Source organism: Mauremys mutica, chromosome 14, assembly GCF_020497125.1.
Source record: "Mauremys mutica isolate MM-2020 ecotype Southern chromosome 14, ASM2049712v1, whole genome shotgun sequence".
NCBI lineage: Eukaryota > Metazoa > Chordata > Testudines > Geoemydidae > Mauremys > Mauremys mutica.
The window spans coordinates 5492411-5505258 of NC_059085.1; the positions used below are offsets into that span (position 1 = coordinate 5492411).

At 50.7% G+C, this 12848-nt stretch overlaps 1 protein-coding gene and 1 non-coding gene across 2 annotated transcripts in view; both read left to right on the top strand.

Moving 5' to 3' along the window:
• The window catches only part of VAC14 (VAC14 component of PIKFYVE complex), a 203216-nt gene that overhangs the window by 26033 nt on the left and 164335 nt on the right, over window positions 1–12848 (top strand). Inside the window, exons 8-10 of the mRNA XM_044986779.1 lie at window positions 1405–1539; window positions 2414–2563; window positions 10028–10088. Coding sequence (XP_044842714.1) covers window positions 1405–1539; window positions 2414–2563; window positions 10028–10088 — 346 coding nt within the window. The remainder of the gene's footprint in view (window positions 1–1404; window positions 1540–2413; window positions 2564–10027; window positions 10089–12848) is intronic.
• Window positions 8328–8398, top strand: TRNAG-GCC. The gene has a single exon. It is a non-coding gene; the product is annotated as a tRNA-Gly (tRNA).

Sequence of the window (12848 nt, forward strand, 5' to 3'; positions counted from 1 at the left end):
AGGTTCCCTAGTGCGGTTTAGAGGAGTGCTGTTGGAAACAGTGCTACTTGTACGTACAGAGAGAGCCCTGAAAACCCTGATTTTTTGGATGTCTACATAGAAATAAAAATAAACCCTGAAATATACTGCACACTTTTCTCCGGCAAAGTGCCATCCAGTGGACCCTGCAGGTACGAGACATGGACGCAGACAGACAGCTTTGGTACTCTGAGGAAGGGCTTGTCTGCACAAAGGTGGCATCTCTTTACAACCAATCTAATTACATGGTGCAAACCGTGGGCGCACACATATTTTGAATTGAAAGCAATTGTATCTGTTTAAAATCTCTGAATTTGCATATGCCAGCTAAGCCTGTAAATTAGATCTGCCTCAGTTTTAGAATGCCAAGTTTCATCTCTGTCTAAATTGGTATTGATTATAAAATAACACCTCTAGGAAAACCGGTGTAACTTTGTGGCACCCAGGCTTGAGCAACTGAATCTGGTTTCATTAGATTATTGATGGAACAGTTTAAAAGGGTTCTGTTTGATTCCATGCATCCTGCTATGTGCGTGGCCTCTTTGCTGGGGATTTACCCAACTTCAGCCATCGGCGGCAGCTCCCCCTGCCTTAGCTGCACTAATGCTGCAAGCCTTGGGTGGAGACAGGGTAAACTGCTCTAAGCTGTGATCTGCACAGGTGCAGTTTACTCAGGTCTCAAGCAGGGGTTTGCACAATCCTGGTGGTCACATTGCTGGTGAGTGGGTGGCTGGATCAGTGTGGAGGAGGCTGGAGGCCAAGGGGGAGGAAGGGGGCCATCTGGGTGGGCGGCCAGCACTCACCCTTCTGCTGGCTCCATTAGTTTTTTCAGAATTTTCTTTAAAGCAACCTTCTCAGCCCTTGTGGTTCTGAAAGAGGCCCCTGAGTGGGAGCCAGTGCAATGCTGTCTGCCTGTGTTTGCAGACAGGCCTCTCCAGCTGCTACTCTGCGGCAGAACATGGAGAGTTAAGCAATAAATCCCCACGTGGCCTCAGGGGAAGGAGGGAGGCATGTAGCACATACATGGGCTGATGTGCTGTGGTGGTGACTTAGCTGTACAATTACTGTGGTGAGGAGTGTTATAAATGCTTAACATCAAGGCATGTGCTGTTCTCATGAATGTCAATGGGGGTTAACACTGAAGCCTAATGATTACCAGCACATGTCTGCATTTAGCATTTTCACTAAGCATTTTTAACATCCAGCTACTCTGGGCGTTTGGGGGATGGATCTTCGGGAGAGCACCCCTCACTATGACCCCTGCTGATGAAACCGAAACCAAAAGTCAATTGTTATCCCATTGTGCGTGTTGCGTAATTTGTTGAGTTTGATCCATCTGGGTGCCACCTGCCTCTTCCTCAGCTCTCCTTGGTCTCTGTCTTCCAGATGATCTGATTCAGCTGACAGCCATGTGCTGGATGAGGGAATTCATCCAACTGGCTGGCCGGGTGATGCTGCCCTACTCCTCAGGGATCCTGACCGCCGTTCTGCCGTGCCTATCCTACGATGACCGGAAGAAGAGTATCCTTGTTACCCAGATCAGGGGAAGCAGGCACTGCTGCCGAGCCCCAGGGTCTCTGCTTCCTCTCGGTCATACAGTCGTCACCAAGCATACGTAGCTATGTACGGGTACTCTGGGGGCTTGGCAAAACTCCTCAGGGAGCTAATTCCAGCTCTCCTGGCCAAAGAGGGTTTGGTGGAAGGCGGGAAAGAAACAAAAATTGTTATAATCTTACCCCTCCTTAGGCCCTTTGGTGGTTTTAAATGACATGACCAGGCCTGTGGAGGAGGGGAATCCAACTAGGTAAGATCTCTGTTGGGGAGGAGGGAAATCACATGCTGCATGTGTAATGGGGCCACTGCTGGCCCTTGGTGTCAGTCAGTGGTTAGCCTGGGAAAATCAGCTTCTCTGGGGCATGAGCGTGTGAACTCAGGAATGGCCCCTTCCTAGAGTGATACTTGAGTCCCCTTGAAGCACTGCCTCCACGTGGGATGAGCTGCCCCATCTCTGGAGTGTGAGCGCTGACATCTGATCCCTTCACAGGACATATCTGGTCACCTGAGCAGACACTTCCAGCTGTGCACTCTGGTGTGATGGGGGAGAAGAGGAGAGCTACTGGGTTCGGGGTTGCCGAGGTGGGACACAAGGAATTAGCCAACCCTCCTGCCACAAATATATAGTTCCCTCCCCCTTTCCCCAGAAAGGGGTGGGGCCAGCTGTCAGGATGTACGGCTTACAGGGATGCTGCAGTGACTGGACGGGGGTAGGAACTATGTGCGGTAGGGGAGGAGGAGTGGTTCTGATGTGTTCGTCTGGGTCCCTGCTGTGTGGCTTGTCTAAGGGGCTGCGTAAAGCCTCTTGGATTGGAGAGTTCCTTACATCCTCTCTGCTCAGGCATCAAGGAGGTGGCGAATGTGTGTAACCAGAGCCTGATGAAGCTGGTCATCCCAGAAGATGACGAAACAGATGAGGGCAGGCAATCCCTGAGCCTCCAGATGGAGCCCAAGGACGAGTCCCTCTCCCAGCAGGAGGTGACTTCCAGCGGTGAGTCCCTGTTCGTCTGGGCTTTGTCAGGACGGCACCCAAATAGCAGCATTCTGGTCCCAGGGCTGCCTGTTCAGACATATTCCGGTCAAGGCCTTGGAGAGCAGATGGGCAGAGCACTTGTGAGGTGCAACATGGGACCCATTTATTAGATCGGTCCATCATAGAATATCAGGGTTGGAAGAGATCTCAGGAGGTATCTAGTCCAATCCCCTGCTCAAAGCAGGACCAATCCCCAACTAAATCATCCCAGCCAGGGCTTTGTCAAGTCTGACCTTAAAAACCTCTAAGGAAGGAGATTCCACCACCTCCTTAGGAAACCCATTCCAGTGCTTCACCACGCTCCTAGTGAGTTTTTTTTCCCTAATATTCGACCCAAACCTCCGCCACTGCAACTTGAGACCATTACTCCTTGTTCTGTCATCTGCCACCACTAAGAACAGTCTAGATCCATCCTCTTTGGAACCCCCTTTCAGGTAGTTGAAAGCAGCTATCAAATCCCCCCCTCATTCTTCTCTTCTGCAGACTAAATAATCCCAGTTCCCTCAGCCTCTCCTCAGAAGTCATGTGCTCCAGCCCCCTAATCATTTTTGTTGCCCTCCACTGGACTCCTTCCAATTTTCTTGTAGTGTGGGGCCCAAAAGTGGACACAGTACTCCAGATGAGGCCTCACCAATGCTGAATAGAGTGGAATGATCACGTCCCTCGATCTGCTGGCAGTGCCCCTACTTATACAGCCTAAAATGCCGTTAGCCTTCTTGGCAACAAGGGCACACTGTTGACTCATATCCAGCTTCTTGTCCACTGTAACCCCTAGGTCCTTTTCTGCAGAACTGCTGCCTAGCCACTTGGTCCCTAGTCTGTAGCAGTGCATGGGATTCTTCTGTCCTAAGTGCAGGACTCTGCACTTGTCCTTACTCATAGAATATCAGGGTTGGAAGGGACCTCAGGAGGTATCTAGTCCAATCCCCTGCTCAAAGCAGGACCAATCCCCAGACAGATTTTTTGCCCCAAAATGGCCCCCTCACAACCCTGGGTTTAGCAGGCCAATGCTCAAGCCATTGGGCTATCCCTCCCCTTTTGAACCTCATCAGGTTTCTTTTGGCCCAATCCTCTAATTTGTCTAGGTCCCTCTGTATCCTATCCCTACCCTCCAGCCAGTATTTACCACTCCTCCCAGTTTAGAGTCATCTGCAAACTTGCTGAGGGTGCAGTCCACACCATCCACCAGATCATTAATGAAGATATTGAACAAAACCGGCCCCAGCACCGACCCTTGGGGCACTCTGCTTGAAACCGGCTGTCAACTAGACATGGAGTCATTGATCACTACCTGTTGAGCCTGACGATCTAGCCAGCTTTCTATCCACCTTATAGTCCATTCATCCAGCCCATACTTCTTTAACTTGCTGGCAAGAATACTGTGGGAGACCGTATCAAAAGCTTTGCTAAAGTCAAGGAATAATCAGAATCAACTAAGTCGACACTTTCCTCACTGGCTTCCATTCTTTTGCTGCAGTCCAGTCGGCTAAATGCGGTATAAAAGGTTGGGTTCCTTGGCACTTCAAATCCTATTTCACAGCTGCGGCCTCAGTCGAGAGAGACATACTGATCTCTCTTGTTCGTACAGTGCGCGGTACAGAGGATCTGCTCATCCTGACTGGAGCTTGAGGCTGCGTCTACACCGCAGGGACTGTACCTGTACAGCTACAGCACCATAGCTATGTCGGCATAATCATAGTGTAGACACAGCCTGTGCTGGCAGAAGAGGTTTTCCATCTGGTGTAGGAACACTGCCTCAACACTGGGGGTTAGGTCGGCATAGCTACAGCACTCAGCAGTGTGGATTTTTCACACTCCTCAGCGATGCTGCTATGTCTTACAATTGAGTTTGTGTAGCCCAGGCCTGACTGCTTCCATAAAATTAAATCCCAGACAGCATTGAGCGTTGTAACTTGGCATGGCCCTTTACAATGAGCAATGTATCCTCAACATAGCCCTTGCTCAGTCTGAAGTCAAATGCTGCAATGCAGTGGTTGTCCGTGGAAGCTGTTGTTTGAGCATTTACATCGTGGCAGTGAAATGATTTTTCCTTCCTGGTTGTGAGTTACGTCAGTACATAATTAACATGGAGTCTAGGGACACGGCTCTTGCCTTCTGCATAGGCCCCTGTAAGCGTTGTTATTTAGGATTGATGAGAATTGTAATTACCTCACTCAAGTGCCAGCACAACCCAAGTAGTGTGCGCGTGTGTCCCTAAACCTTGTCACTTGCCAGCTACCGGGGTATTGAAAGGGACTCTGTCACCTGAAAAATCACATTTCTGTCCGAATTATTTTGCCTTCTACTATAGCGTAAAACCCAAGGCCACTGTAATCGACAGACTTTTCTCCAGTTTCCTTTATGCACTTGCCAGCACCATGTGTATTTGTGGTTGACAATGCGCAGGAGCCCCGTCAGAGGCCAGGACTGCATTGTGCTAGGTGCTGTACAAACAGAGAACAAAAAGACAGTCTCTTCCCCAGAGCGCTTGTAGGCTAGTCAGTTTCATGGCTCCCCTGTACGGTTTGTGAGTTTCTCTTACAGGGCAGCCATGGAAAATAAAGCATCTTTGAAGATAAGAAAACAAGGCCAAAACAAGCCAATCCCTAAGAACCCAACACTCTGTGACTAGATCCGCCCAGCATGCACTCTGGGACTGCGATGGGCCCGCTGTGCACCCCTGACACTGTCCTCTGCCCCTGCTTGCTGGGAGCCAATCAAAAAAAACAAGCAACAAGCTACAAGCCAAAAACTAGCCAACAAGCAACTCACAAGCCAATTAAGCCAAAAAAAAGCCCATTTCTGCATTTTTTTTCCCCACGAGTTTGGCATGTCTGGTGACAACTAGGATAAGTGAGGAAAGGTTAGAAAATAACCCTCCCTCCCCTCTTTCATTTTGTTGTCTTTGCACACTTGACAGCAGTATCATAGTCTGTCACTGTTTCTGCTGCATAGTCCGTTTCTCCTGTTTGTGTTTAAAAACAGAGGAAAGAAACATTCAAAATACAAAATATGACTGTAAAACCATAAACTACCTGGAGAAATCACAGCACAGGTGAAATACATTAAAACTACTTCTAAATAATTGTTGAAACCAATTACAATCAACTTGATGGTACCTATTAGTCATTTTTGAAGACCATACATTTACCAAATTTCCGGATCTATTAAACCTGCTAGGTTTGCTAGGCTGGTCAAAAACCCGTACCCTGCTACAGGCAGACTTGGAGCAGCTAGTGACATTCTATATGTGCTGTTGGCACCAAGTCCTGAGTAAAAAGTGGTTTGACTTTGTGCAAAATGTCAATCTGGCAAAAACCCAGCTTCCCTTCAGTCACTCATCATATCCCAAAGTAGCGTTGCATGTTTTTCAGCCACGGCGCCAGGATGGACAAAAGCATCCCCGCACACTGTGCCCTCCAATCTCCACTGACATTGCTGGTGGGGCAACCTAAGAGAGACAACAGTCCTTAGTACACTGTGTTGTCAGTGACCACAGGCAATGGCATCACACCTGGTGTTGTGTAGTGAATTTCCCAGATCTATCTTAATCCTAGGACCCAGTGAATCTTTGGGACAGCATGTAAGAGGACATGTAAGTGTTCACAATGCTAATAAGAAGAGCAACAGTATTTCACAATCTGCTAGTCTATAAAGTGCCACAGGATTCTTTGCTCCTTTTACAGATCCAGACTAACACGGCTACCCCTCTGATACTTGACAGTATTTCACAAGTTCTCTGTCAAGTCACTACATGGTAGGTCCTTAGGATCTTTTAATTTGGCTTGATCGTCACCCAATAAGTTATTTATATGGGCTATCCTGCTTATAGCCAACAGTTGACACAGAAGTGTGTTTAGCAGTTAACTCCTCCTCACCTAGTGGTCTGGCGCAGTGACCAACAGACAAGCTTCAAAAACAGACTCCAATGAGAAACTGCTGAACTTGAATTAATATGCAAACTAGATACCATCAATTTGGGCTTGAATAGAGACTGGGAATGGCTGAGCCATTACACCCATTGAATCTATTTCCACATGTTAAGTATCCTCACACCTCTTGTCAAACTGTCTGAAATAGGCCATCTTGATTATCACTACAGAAGGTTTTTTTTTCTCCTGCTGATAATAGCTCATCTTAACTAATTAGCCTCTTGAAGTTGGTTGGACAACTCCCACCTTTCCATGTTCTCTGTATGCATATATATCTCCTCACTGTATGTTCCAGTCTATGCATCTGATGAAGTGGGCTGTAGCCCACGAAAGCTTATGCCCAAATAAATGTTAGTCTCTAAGGTGCCACAAGGACTCCTCCTCATCTTTTTGCTGTGTTTGTGCAATGCATCGCATAGTGGGGTCCATGACTAGGGCTCCTCACCACCACCAGTTTGAATACTACTTGCTTTTAAGGTAGCATCTACATTGAGAAAATGACCTAATGTATTGCTGACAATGGCTGTCAGCAACAGGTCCCCTATGATGTGCCTGTTGCCAAAACAGTTAATGCTCTTGTGTGCAATCAAGACCATCATGCACTGACACTCAATCACATGTTCTGCAGAGGTGTTGAAAATAGGTTCACCTGGTTCACGTTACCTCTTTGCCATTGGGTCAGGACAAACTGATGCAGCTGGCTGCTATCAGAAACAAATTAAATTTTCTAGTGCATACAGGGCTTTCAGGCAGCACACCCACAGCTGGCAACATCATTCTCCTAGTAGTCAAGATAGCAAAATCCATGAAAGACATGGGAGTGTAATTGCTCTTGTCTGGGATTTAGGTGTTGGTAGTGCAGTTGGTATATGCCAGTGGTGGCCAAACAGTGGCTCGCGAGCCGCCTGTGGCTCTTTCACAGTTAAAATGTGTGCGTGTCACGGAGGCTGCACCTGGCACTGGGGGCCCAGGCTTGGCATGTCCTGAGAGGTTGCAGGGCTGCAGCCAGGGAAGACATCTCCCAGCACTGTCTCCTCTGGCCGCAGCCCTGCCAACTTCCCAGAACCCAGGAGCCTCCTGCTCACACCTATGGCTCCATGCCAGCCTGTGCCTAGTTGGCAGTGCCACACTCCCCACTGGTGGAGCTGGGTATGAGTCTCAATGCCCAGCTCCTCTCCTGTCCTAGCCCATATGAGTAAATAACTCTCAGGGCGCCTGAGCACTCCTTGGCGTCCAGGGCATCCATTCAGACAGACCAATGGAGGCAGTTTTAATTTCTGCAGCAACAGTTCCGCACACAGGGTGCTTTCCTATCCCCCAAGAACCTCTGCTATTGGCACACGGAGCTTGTGTCACCATCGTGTGTGTGTGTCTGTCTGTCATGTGGCTCCCGCATGTTCTCAGGTGTTACTCGTTGCCCAGTCAGACTTGCTGTCAGTTGATTGCAGGCTACGATCCTTTCCCCTCGCTTCCCCAGGGGAGTGCAGAGATCCCGGCTTGCGGAGACCTTCGCTCTACTGTTAGTTCAGCCAAACGTGTCCTTGGCTGAGCTGAGCACTTTTGCAAATGGCCTGTCGGGGAGTGAAATCAAGGCCCTAAAATGAAGAGCAAGACAGTGAAATGACGAGCCTGGGGGTGCTCTTGCTTCCACGATCTATGGTGAAAGGGTTAAGACGTCTAAGGCCAGAATTACATGGTCCCAGAGCAGGACTGTAACCAGATACTTCCTAACTGTCACCATCTGTGCAGTGTGAACAAAACAGCTGGAGAAGGAGTTTTAACCAGCTGCAGCATTGGTGGTTCAGTGGTAGAATTCTCGCCTGCCACGCGGGAGGCCCGGGTTTGATTCCCGGCCAATGCAAGAGCAGGGTGTTTTTTTCTTAATTAAAATAATTGCCCTGCACCAACCTAACCCTCCGTCCTTTCCAGGGGACTGATTAAACAATTAGGAAACCTGTTACATCAGATTTCTAGCACCAGGGCAGAGGAGCAGTCACATGAAATACTATAACCTCTGTGAATCACACTTCTAGTGTTGCAATGGTGCTGTTCTCACTAGATCACACCTTACCCCAAGGGAAACCTCTGGCACAGGGCTCTTTAATGGCCCCAGCCCTTCTCTGTTCAGTTGCTGATGTAGCAGCTTCAGTGTATGTGACTAGCAGTTCCTGGCCCGGGGGGATCCCTGGCACTCTGGGCCTGTCTGCGCTATGGGGGCTATGGAAGCACATCTGTAGCTGTGCCACCCGAGCACCAGAGATGCTCACGACATCGATGGTCGGGGTTTTTCCATCAGTGTCACTAATCCACCTCCTCGAAGTCGCTGGAAGAATTCCTTCGCTCACCTAACTGCATCTACAGCGGGGTCGGGTCAGCTTACGTACAGCGCTTGGGGTGTAAATGTTTTACACCCCCCGAGTGCCGTAGCTGGGTCGATTTTAAATGGTGTTTAGACCAGGCTTTTAAACGACTGGTGCAGGCTTTTCCTGCAGCTGGGATATTGGTGGCTCAGTGCAGAATTCTCGCTTGCCCCGGGGGCGGCCAGCGTTTGATTCCTGGCCAGTGCAGGAGCAGCCTTTTGAAATGTATGCCAGTCTATGTGGAGGGGCGTGGGACTGCAGTGTGAAATGCACAGCCCCAGACGGCTCTTCCTCAGCTGAGGTTTTCAACCAGCTTTGCTGCGTCAGTTGCTGGTTGACAGGCTGCCAGCCATTGGTAACCATGGGAGAGCAGGTGCTGCTCTCTCCTTCCGTCAGGGTGCTGGTTTGGGCACTGCAGAATCTGCTCTCCAGGGACTCTGAGCTGATCAGGAGCAGCATGAACAGCATTTAGATCACCAGCTCCTTGTACAGAGTCACATCTGGCCAGGGTGGGGAAGGCTCTGGCTTGGAGCTGGATTTCCCCTTCATCACCTATTATTGAATGGCTTAAAAACCAGTGCAATTCCTAGTGATATGTGCTGTGTTAAGAGCCCTGCATGTCTGTTCTCAGATGTATCAGTCTCTGGATGGGGAAATGCCCAGATCGTCTAGTTCAGTTCCATGAACTTAATTTTGGGGCAAGGTTGGCATTTCTTCCTCTGAAGTTAGGAAACCAGTTTGCAAGCCTTGATAGTGTTGGCTGGGTTCCGTTTCTGTAAGGGCTGAAAGGGGAGGGAGGCTGGGCTGAGGTAGGTGAGTAACACCTAAATGCTAGGTGGACTTGGAGAGCTATAGCTCAAGCTTGTACTAGTGAAAATATCCTCTTGGTCGCCTTCCTTCAGCAGAGGGCACCGGGACCAAGGGAGAGCTCCTGTCTAACATGGGCCCATACACTGTGTAAAGTGCCTGCTGCAGTGTGGTGATGGACCTGGGGCTGAGCGCTTCCAAAGGCCTGAATGACCGTCCTCATTGCACAGATCTACAGGGTACTGTGCTGTTCTCCAGCCAGGGGGATGTCTCAATCTGCCCCATCGAAGGGTCTAACTAGTGTCCCTTTGATCCTCCTTTAGGTTGCCTGGAGGCCTCCAGCGATTCCAACCTCAGCAGCGCCAGTGTCTTCAATGTAAGCAGGTAAAGTAATGGTCATTGCTTGAGAATGGTGTGCATGGGATACAGGTCAGTGAGACCCCCTTTCCCTTTTGTTGAGGTGGGGAGAGACTGTGCAGGGACAAGGCTGCAGGTGAGGCTGGAGGGATATTGTCAGGGCTGCAATAGGGGCTGCAGGACCAATAGAGGTGGACTGGCAGAGGAAGGCCTGGCCATGCAGGTTCTGGCCCTAACCAGTGCCTGCTCCTTTGCTCTGACAGACTCCAAACTCCTCCTCCTTTTGGGGGCCACTAAAACAAGACACTTGGCCTTCTGGGAGCCTGGCATGCTCGAGGAGGGGTGGGCGTTTGTGAGGCAGGAGCTCTCTGGAGGGCGTGAAGGAATCAGCACTTCACACACTCCAGGGGCAGAACCGCGACCCCACCTGTCCCAGCCTTCCCTGCTCACCCCCTTCACTCCACCCGGCGTGAGACCTGACTACTGAAAAGGGGCTCGAGGCCCAATTCACAGAGACCTCCTAGAGGAGGGGAGAGGGCAGAGCAAGTCCAGCCGTAGCCCTGCCTGCTTGGCTGGGAGTAGGGAAGCCAAGGAGATCACTGGCCTATTGCAAGTCTAGTTAGCTCAGCTCCATCCAGGAGGTCCCCCAGCAATGGGTGCTGCTCTAGAAACCTAGAGAGAGTGGGAATAGCTGCTGTACATTTGTGCTCTGCACAGCTGGGGTGAAGTTACAGAAACTCTCCATGGGGTGCCCGATTGGGCGTATGAACGGTCAGCTCCATACCGCCCCCCCTTGGTTACGCATGCACAGCTTAATGGAAGGCTTCGTTCGACGCTTGGGTAAACCTGAACAATAGACTGCAATACCAGCAGCTCACCACAGAGTGTCACTGTAACTCAGGTGTTAATATGCCCTTGCACTAGTTTAAAGGCACACAATCAAACTGCAGTCCGATCTCATGGGGTACTGTACCTGCCAGAGTCCCCTTGTTTGTGTCTGTGCTTGTGCCTTTACGGTCCTAGGCCCTGAATCCGTAGACACTTACACCTGTGCTTAACAGTAAGTGCAGCAACAGTCGCCATAGAAGTCAGTGGCGACTTGTCACCTGCTTTAAGTGAAGTACGTGTCAGTGTGTGCAGCTCTGGGCCATGTCTTCTCCCCTGTGTGTAACACAGCCTGGAGACTGACTAGCCAATGGGCTGTCAAATGCACCAGGTTAATGATAAAAACCTTACGCTGCCGAGTGTTAACTACTCACCAGTGGGCCAGTCCTGGAGTGTCCCATCCCCCAGTGCACCACTGCCTTCCTTGGGAGCGGCAGGTCTCTCTCCTGGAGAAGAGAATACCATCCCAGATTTGATGTGCTGATCTGCAGTGGGGTGATGGGGGACCCAAAGACCCTGCCCGATATCAGAACCCTTTTGTGCTAGGTGCTGTACAAACGTAAGAGAGTCCCTGCTCTGAAGCGTTTACAACCAAAGGTGACACAGAAGGTGGGCAGGAGGGGGAAAAGAAGCCTAGCGAGGTTAAGTGACTTGTTCCAAGGTCACCCTATGTGAATAACGTAGCTGAAGTCGACGTACTTAGATCGACTTACCATGGTGTCTTCACTGCGGTGAGTCGACTGCTGCCGCTCCCCCATCACCTTTCGCATCAGTGGAGTACAGGAGTCGACGGGAGAGCGCTCAAAGATCAATTTATTGCGTCTATGCTAGACGCGATAAATCATCCCCCGCTGGATCGATAGCTGCCCGCCGATCCGGCGGGTAGTGTAGACATACCCTGGGTTTCCAGCATGATCTCAAGCCGCTAGACCAGGGGTGAGCAAACTACAGTCCGCAGGCCACATCCGGCCCGCCAGCTGATTTAATCTGGTTCTGGAGCTCCTGCTGGGGAGCGGGGTTGGGGGCCGCTCTGTGCGTGCATGCCGCAGTTCCCGGAAGCAGTGGCATGTCCCCCCTCTGGCTCCTATGGTTAGGGGCAGCCAGAGGACTCCGCATGCTGTCCCCGTCCCAAGAGCTGCCCCCACAGCTCCCATTGGCCAAGAACTGTGGCCAATGGGAGCTGCAGGGGAGGCGCCTGCAGATGGACAGTGTGCAGAGCCGCCTGGTTGTGCCTCCACATAGGAGCCAGAGGGGGGACATGCCACTGCTTCCAGGAGCTGCTTGAGGTAAGCGCCGCCCAGAGCCTGAACCCCGACCCCTTCCCATGCCCCAACATCCTGCCCCAGCCCTGATCCTCCTCCTGCCTTCCGAACCCCTTGGTCCCAGCCTTGAGCACCCTTCTACACCCCAAATACCTCAGCCGGAGCTCCACCTCACAGCCTGTACCCCCAGCAGGAGCCCTGCCCCCCCCCCCACCGCCCGCACCCCAACCCCCTGACTCAACCCGGAGCCCCCTCCTGCACCCTGAACTCCTCATTTCTGACCCCCCCCCGAGCCCTCCCCTCCCCCCTCCCCCCCGTGTCCCAACCTCAATTTCTTGAGCATTCATGGCCTGCCATATAATTTCTATACCCAGATGTTGCCCTTGGGCCAAAAAGTTTGCCCACCCCTGCACTAGATCACCAAACTGCGTCCCTTTAATAGTGCAGTGAATTTTTTATACCTAAGCTGTTGTTGATGCAAGTTTCATCCTTGGACTTTACACTTAAGATGTTAAATAGAATTGGTTTAGTGGCCTGTCACTTCAAAGCCCACTCAAGCAGAGCATCCACTACTGATACTGCCAGTCGTAAAGCTGATCTCTCAGGAGCTTTTTTTTAAATAGCTAGTGCAGGTGGTGTG